We start from the raw sequence: 8,767 nt of genomic DNA on the forward strand, positions 1-8,767 counted from the left end.
ACTCTCATGAAGCTCAGCAAAGTGTCAGATCAGAAACTCTCTCCTTTACTTGTCAGTGTTGTAGAACTAGTGCAATATCAACAGAGAGAGAGCTCTTTGAGCACCTTGGTCGACATTTGAAAAAATTTGAGTCTGTAGTATGTGTGTTTAAAAACTGCCATTTTAGCACCAATATTTATGGAACATTTGCCTCCCACAAAAGCAGAAAGCACACTCCTCACACACTGCAAGACTTTAAAGATGACGTGCTAAAGAAGTATGCATCTTCTTCAAATGCAGATGGCTACAGTGATATGGAGGTTCAAGATGTTGAAATTTCAATGACTGATGATGGTGATGATGATATCAAAGAGCTACCAAACCTCCTAGAAAAAAGATTAGCATTGTTGTTTCTAAAACTGGAGAGCATATTTCATGTATCAAACAGGTGTATTGATGAAGTTATTGAAGAGTTACACTTCATCTCCCATTCAGCATCAGGTCCCATCATCAAAGACACTTTACAGTCCTGTTTGGGGAAGCACAATTGTGATATTGATGAGGCTGTTGTGTCAGACATGGTGACAGAGCTTTGTGAAGCAAACCCCTTGAACTCTACTCTCAGTCGTAGTGGTCCACTTTCTTCTGCATACAAGAGAAGGTCATTTTTTGCGGAGCAGTTTGGTGTGGTTGAACCAATAGAGTATGTACTCAGTAAGGAGGAAAACAGAACCTTCCAGTACATTCCTCTTCTCAAGTCATTGCTTCAGATTATGAACCAGAAAGAGATCCTTGATTTTATCGTCCATGATAGTGAAGCTCAAAGTAACAGTGACTCTCAGTACAGGGCAATGTCTGATGGCAATTATTATAAAACAAATGAGTTGTTTTCTGCAGGACATCCTAGCATTGCTATCATTCTCTATGTAGATGACTTTGAGATCTGCAATCCCCTGGGTACGTCGAGAAAAAAACACAAAGTCACTGCTGTGTACTGGATGTTGGCTGGTGTTCCTGCAATGCTCAGATCTTCACTGACTTCCATCTTCCTAGCAATTCTCTGCAAGGCTGACGATGTGAAAAGATTTGGGTATAGTACTGTACTGGAGCCATTACTAAAGGATCTTGTGAGCTTGGAAGAGGAGGGTTTGTATGTCCCAACATTAGGCAGAAAAGTCAAAGGAACAGTCTTCAGTGTTGTGGCAGATAACCTTGGGGCCCATGCGATGGGGGGGTTTGTTGAAAACTTCTCTGGTACTTATGTGTGCAGATTCTGTCTGGGTGAACATTCACAGTTCCAGGTGAAAGAAGTGAGAACAGGGGCATTTCAAGTCAGAACCAAAGAACAACATGAAATGCATGTTCAAACTGTACATGAAAATCCTGCTCTGACACATGTCTGTGGAGTAAAAAGGCAGTGTGTACTTACAGAGAATCTGAAGTACTTCAGTGTTTTGTCAGGTTATCCACCTGATGTGTTACATGATGTATTTGAGGGCATAGTCCCTCGGGAAATGGCTTTGTGTCTTCAAGTGTTCATCAAGAGTAAATACATCACTCTTGATGAACTCAACAAAAGCATAAAAACATTCCCTTACAAATGGTCAGATAAGACAGAAGCTCCACAGCAGGTCCCTCTAAATTTTGCAGCTAAGAAAAGTGTCGGAGGGAACGCCCATGAGAACTGGTCATTGTTGCGATTCCTACCCCTCATAATTGGATCAAAAATCCCTGAGGGTGAACCAGCGTGGGAAGTACTTCTGGTGCTGAAAGACTTCGTCGAACTTGTTGTAAGTCATGTTCACACAGAAGAGAGCATATGTTACCTTGACAGTAAGATCTCTGAACATAAACATAGGCTTCTCCAGGTTTTCCCCCAGGAAAAACTTATCCCCAAACACCACTACCTGGAGCATTACCCCCAGCTGATCAGGGCCTATGGTCCACTTGTGTTCCTCTGGACAATGCGTTTTGAGGCTAAACATAGCCTTTTTAAGCGTATCGTCCGGCACAATCATAGCTTTCGAAACATTGTGCTATCAATGGCTAAGAAGCATCAGCTGATGATTGCATACAACCAACATGATCCCAGTGTTGTGAGACCTGTGTTGCAGGCCACACAACTGTCAACTGTAGATGTTGCTGTGCTTAGAGAAGACATCCAGAAAGCACTGCGAGATACATTCCCAACTGAGATGCACATCCAAATAGCCAACAATGTGGTATACAGTGGCACAAAGTATGCAGTTGGAATGGTTCTGGCTAATGGATCAACAGGTGGTCTCACAGATTTTGGAGAGTTAATCCAAATAGTTGTTGTGAAGGGCACACTTCTATTCATTGTGAAAAGCTTGATAGCTTGGTCGGTTGAACATCTCAGGAGCTTTATCCTTGAGAAAACAAGCACTGTGAAAGTGCTACAGCCTACAGAGCTGTCTGACATGTTCCCATTAACACCTTATGTGCTTGGTGGAAAAAGCATTGTAACCCTGAAACGATACATATGTGTTCCATAACTAGTATATCAAAGAACAACAGAAGGCATAGCTGAAACAAAAGAAGCCAAATATATTTACAGGGTTCTCTAATCTATTTTGATGATGAGGTCTTAATTGACATTAAGATGTATCAAATTAAAAAATAGTAGTATGTTACTATGTTATCAGTGTAGATCTCCCAGTTAATGTTTGTGGTACATTTGTGTTGCTAACAGGTTAACGATATTTCCAACAAAAAAGTAGTTTTGGCCAAGTAGTGTTTAAAGCCAGCTCTGAGAGAAACTCAGAATTTTTCACTGAATGTTGTTGTTATTATACTAACTTAAACATTTTGAGCACCCTTGTGTGTTACAGATTCGGCAATGTCACAACCAGCCAATCTCAGAGTGATACTTTCAGACCATAATGTTCAGAAACTGACATTACCATCTGGAATCCCAGAAGCAGTTGAAGAGCTTCATTCAATTGTTCAAGTTACATTTGGGATACCTGGGGATTTCTGTCTACATTTCAAGGATGCTGACTTTGGAAACGAGTTTTTCTCCTTGCTTTCAACAACTAGCATCGTGGACAAGGACACTATCAAGGTGGTGTATATTGATGAACCTCCAACCGTAACACTGACCTTAAAGGTATGGTAGGTAATCCTGTTCAGAAACACATTTTGTAATACTGGGTGAAATGGTCCGTCTATCCTGAGAGAAATCTATACAAGATGTATTTAGAAAAAGGGACGAAAATAATCAGACCTCTGTGGCAGCTGCAGGACTGAGAAAAAGCAGACCAATCCGAGATCAGCGTCCCGCTGATCTCGGATTGGTCAGCCTACAAAAAACCAATCAGATGCATCTGCGCTTTCTGCCGACGCCCCCCTCTGTCTGCTCCCTCCTCCGCGCGCACACGCGGTTCTAAAACGACTTTATAGGCAAAAATGGCAGATAAAATGCAGTCGAAACCACCAATCCCCTTACTTGTGACGGCTCCCCCCGCTAAAAAGGGAAGAAAAAGAAAGCCGGCGGCAGAAACGGCTGCTACTAAAAAGGCTACGGATAAAGCCAGAAACAACACCAGAGTCAACATCGGTCCAGCGTTTGAGCGGTGGAGACAACTGAGGGATCTGAAGGGCCTGCAAAGCGATGCAGCGGTTGCTTTCTTTCTGTTGGACAGGTAATTATTTGTTTTGCTTCGGGGGGATTTGTTATTTTCATGAAATATGTAAGGTTTGCCAACTTGGCTACTTTTGTAGCTCGTATTAGCCTAATGCTAACATTAGCGTCTTCTCCGTGTTGTTTTTAGCCATGAGAAGGATCTATCAACTTCCACGCCGTCGAAACACAGACTGATGAGACCCCCTCCCCCACCTGTGTCAACAATTTTTTCTTCTGAATCTCTGTCCGACCGGTGAGTTCAACTTGCTGCTGCTGTGAACATGGCTTTGACAAACGTTGTCTTTGTTGGGATATATGTCACTGGCTCTTCTATGGACTATTTGCTGGTATATGCTATGCAGAGAGGATGGGGGCAAACTGAGGATCTTCTCAACAGTAAATATCAAACTTCAGGCTGTTTCGGTCCGTCAAAACATCTTCCCATAAACTGCCAAATCAGTCCTGCAGTCCTGTGTTGCATCCTTGATGAATGAAGACATTTTTTATGTTGATGCTGTGCTGACAATATTATATAATTGTGTAATCTTCACAGAGATGATGACTTCTCACAAGCTGGAGTTCAGGAGTTAAACATTAGCTGCCCAGAGGAGACAGCTCTCCAGCAATTGGATGCAAGGTATGTTATGGTAGTAAGATAATGTGTCCAATTATTTCCAGAATATAACTAAGAGTAAATTCATGGTCTGTGCATTATTTCAGCGACATGTGGTGATGTAATATTCCCTAATTTTTGTGTGTGTGTTTTTCTGTCTTTTTAGCATGTCACCACTGGACCTGAACATTGATGTTGATGCAGATGAGTTTAATGACATTCGAAACTCCATGTAAGTTGCTGTGTGGTGTGCAGAGATGTTTTTACTCTCCTGTTTGTGGAAAATTGTATTCATTTTGTGAATTTTTATATTGTTTTCTCTGAATTTCTTTTTTTTTTATAGCATTGACTGGGAAGATGAAGATGACTCCTGGAATCCTGATATGGAGACACTGTCAGTGTCATCATTAGAAGAAGATGCAACCAGGGAAGTGGACTCAGATGATGATGACAGTGACGATCCAGATTTTAGGCCTCGTATTTGTGTTAGGTAGTTTCAATACCTTCTAGCTCCACTTAGTCAAGTTGTTGTGTTTTTTATTGTAATTTCTCATAGCTGTTCTTATTACAACAGGACTGGCGGTGCTCTGAAGACTACAATTTGCTTGGAATCACTTCAAGAAATTAGCATGGAGGACACTGTACATGATGCTCCAGATAACGCCCCAGATCCAACTATGGCAGACATGTCAACACTCCCTGATGCACTAAAAGTCATGGTTGAGGATGACATAATTGGCCATCCGGCATCCATTGCATATCATGACAGCTTGAAGCAGCTTGCCGAGTATCTCCTTCTCCCTGTCAGCGTGTGTTCTGCCAAGGACCCAAATAGGAAGGGAGAGTGCCGGGCACCTGGACCATTCGAAATCAATATCAGGTCCAGGGGAACAGCTGCTGTCATAGAATGGGTGAGTCTTTATTTCGCATAAAAGAGTATTACATATATTGGGACATTTATTTTTTTTTTAGGAATCAACTTTAACAAACACAAATGGAAAAGCTTATAACATAAGTGCTGTAGGGTGGAGGTTGTCAAGGAGAAGAAGAGAGCCTTTTAGGTCAGGAAACAAGGAGGCGACAAGGAGAGCTCCTTCAGCGACAGACTGAAAAAAAATAATGTGTAGTATTAATCATTGTAGTTGCTATAATGTGCTCTTTCTCCACCTGCTTTTTTCCAGGTGTGTCCTCGAGGTCACACTGTTTGGAAGTGGGCTTCTCAGCCCATGTTGAAATATGGGATGGCAGTCGGAGACTTCATGCTTTCCACTAATATCCTGCTATCGGGCAACAATTATGCCAAGATCTCAATACTGTTCAAGTTTATGAAACTTGGGATGGTAGAGAGGTCGTCATTCTTCAGGATCCAGGACTCCTACTGTGTGGACACTATAAAGGAGTTCTGGGATGACAAGAGAGCCGCAGTCATCACCCAGCTCAAGTCAAAAGGGCCTGTTGTAGCTCTGGGTGAGTTAGAGACACACGCATGTGTTCACAGATACACACACAAGCGCACATGCATTCTTCATATGAAGCACAATATAATCTAAATGGATTTATTTCCAAGAGATGGTATTTGGCAAGCCATATGCATATTGATAGTAAGACCAAAAACTACACAAAATCAAATAGTTGAGTGTAGACATTGAAGAGTAGGATAAAGTATATTAATATTTTATCGGGGGATTTATTTGTAAGATACGAAGTGCTGGACTGACATATTGCACAATGGTTTTTCATAAAGTTGGATCAGCATAAAATGCCCTATTTGGGACAATGTTTTTATAACTTTTTCTCTGTTTTTGTTCTAATTTATTTTCAAAGGAGATGCTCGCATGGACAGTCCTGGATTCTGTGCGCAGTATTGTACCTATACTGCCATGGACAATGAATCCAAACAGATAATCTGCATGGTCAATATCGACAAGCGTGAGACCATGCGGAACTCTGTCATAATGGAGAAGGAGGGCTTCGTGCAAACATTTGAGAAATTACGTGAAGAACTCAACATTGAGGAATTCTGCACAGACGCTCATTCACAGATATCAGCCCTCTTCAGTAAATTTATTATCTTCTTTTGCTGTAGGAGATTGTTTCAGCAATCCAACTTTGTGCATATAGTCCCATGACACAATCATCACTTACATTATTATGAATCGATAATGATTGGTATTATGACTTAGTATTTATCCTCAGACTTATTTGTCCAACAGACAACAAAGGGAAATATAAAGATTATGGTGTCCGACACACCCTGGACATGTGGCATGGGTCCAAAAGTTTGGGGAAAAAAATTCATGCAGTAAGTTCATGATCTCTCTGTAGATATAGCTGGATTTAAAAAAAAAATAAAAATCATCTACGCCAATTATCTTCTCATAAACCTATTTGACATCCCAAAAATTTATTTGTGCTCCAATGTCAAGGCAGGACAACAAAGGGGGTGCACTATCCTTCAGATGTGGAGTAAGGATGTTTGCAACCACTTCTGGTACTGTTGCAAAACTGCAGACACATATGAAGATTTCTTTGTAAGTATTATCAAAATTCATCTATCTAGGGCACACTATTGCTAAATAGTTGTTGGGCAAAAATGGTTTAAATTTTTATTGACCAAATTTTTCACAACATGTGTAATTTTTTTACCATAGGACAGGTGGACTGGACTACTTCACCATGTGACAGGAGAACATGCGTGGGCCCTTGGTGCCTGTCATCATGGTCCCTTGGTGGAGGACAGAGAGAAGGAGTGGATCCAGAAGGGTTCTATGGCACACCAGAGACTGACAGAAGTAGTCCTTGATGCACGCTGGCTAAAGAGCGTACACAAATATCTACATTTTAGGTATGTCAGCATAGTTCTATGTTCAACTTACTGTTTTCTCCTATGAAAATATTTCACTGTACTTCTGTATTTGCCCTGCTATTTCTTCATTTGTACTACCAGAGTATAAAGCAATTTTATCTTTCATATGTGGTCTCAGGTCAACTGCAGAGTTGGAGTCCTTCCACAATCATATTCTCATGTATGCCAGCAAGCGCTTCTGCTTTTCACCGCCCGTGTACACTGCTCGAGTCCTGTTGGCTGGCCTGGACTACAATCACCACGTTGACAGACCAGTCAAGAGAAGGGCTGATGGCTCTATTCTGTATGTTTAATTTTATGTTGAAAAATGAAATACTGTACATTGTAAGATAATATGAATGTATCACTAAGCTTCTAATCTTTTCTCTAATGGCAGATACGGCAAGGTGTACAATAAAAAGTCCAGGAAGTGGAGCCTTTACGCACTAAAGGTGGAAAAGGACTACGGTTACATTGTGGACCTCCAAAGTGCAATTCTGCGGCACAGATTGTCCGTTGCTGGGGGTTTGCCACGGACTGCAAGGATGAGGCCTGACGATCCCCGTCAACATGGGGTTCTGTCAGGTGTCCCGGCCCCATCAACGCAGGAGCTTTTGCAGAGACAACTCAGCAGAGGGCTAGGTGAGTTTTCTTGCAATATTGTAGCTTGATCACGAATATAATTATAATTATGTGCAAAAGTTAGTTTTAAAAATCCATATCATAATTTATGATCTAAAATAATTATGTAAACAAAGCCAAGGATGTAACACTTAGAAAATTGTCACAAATGTTTGTTACTGTGTAAAATGGAAACAAAGTTGTAAGTGTTGTCATTGTGTCTCTGAAACGCAGTAATTATTGTCAGATGTGTAATTTTGATATTCTTCCTAAAGGTAAATCGCTGCCAAAGGAATAGATCGCCACATGCACAGCCTGACCAGTCGGTCGGCCATCCCTGGAAATATCTTTTGCATTTTTTTTTTTACAATAAAAAGTGTTATACCACATTTGTTGTCATTATTCATTTAGAAGGTGAGAAATGTAATACCTTGTTTATGCATAAATTGTAAAGGAAAGGCATTTATCATTTTTTAAATTTTATTCAAACTTGACAAAATATAAATAACAATAAAAAGACAGAACTTTGGACAGTACAGACTGTAAACCTGAGTGCAAATTTTAAAGAAATATGTAAACACTAACAGTATGAATGGCAGGGCTCAAGAGCAGATGCTATTTATTGCACTGTACTTACACCCTACTGGGGATGAAACCTTTGTACTGTCCATGTGGATCTGGGTAGCGGTCTCTAATTTTCCAAACACAGCAGCTAGGAATCACTACTCTGTGCCCAGCTCCCAGTGCCCCATATTGCCACACAACATATTGCCGGTATGCAGCATGGCGGAATTGTTTGTTGCTCTCCCCTGGGTTTGGAACATCCTCCACAGCCCGTACATCGTTCCAGATCCTTCTGGCAAGTCGCAAGACCCCCTCCTGCAAAATGTACGCTTCAAGGTGAGGCAGCGTGGAAATGCAGGAGTCGGGTTGTTGCCCACAACACTTTCTTTCCACATCTGTGGGCATCTCCCGGCAGTTTCGGCACACACACCAAGTGGGTTGACCTGGAGCTGGAGGGCCTGGTGGAGGCACATCTCCTGATGTTGATATGTGCAGGATA

The 8,767-nt window shown here is 41.3% G+C and overlaps 1 protein-coding gene across 1 annotated transcript; it reads left to right on the plus strand.

The window, feature by feature from the left end:
• Positions 1 to 5,564: 5,564 nt before the first annotated feature.
• On the plus strand, positions 5,565 to 8,091 carry LOC142370171 (uncharacterized). Its single transcript, XM_075452621.1, has 8 exons — positions 5,565 to 5,705; positions 6,063 to 6,296; positions 6,452 to 6,540; positions 6,665 to 6,769; positions 6,890 to 7,083; positions 7,223 to 7,387; positions 7,481 to 7,725; positions 7,980 to 8,091. Exons 1-8 carry the CDS (start codon positions 5,576 to 5,578, stop codon positions 8,000 to 8,002), a joined length of 1,185 nt encoding a protein of 394 aa, XP_075308736.1. The 5' UTR covers positions 5,565 to 5,575; the 3' UTR covers positions 8,003 to 8,091.
• The last annotated feature ends 676 nt before the right edge of the window (positions 8,092 to 8,767 follow it).

This window comes from Odontesthes bonariensis, chromosome 20 (genome assembly GCF_027942865.1).
Source record: "Odontesthes bonariensis isolate fOdoBon6 chromosome 20, fOdoBon6.hap1, whole genome shotgun sequence".
Taxonomy (NCBI): Eukaryota; Metazoa; Chordata; class Actinopteri; order Atheriniformes; family Atherinopsidae; genus Odontesthes; species Odontesthes bonariensis.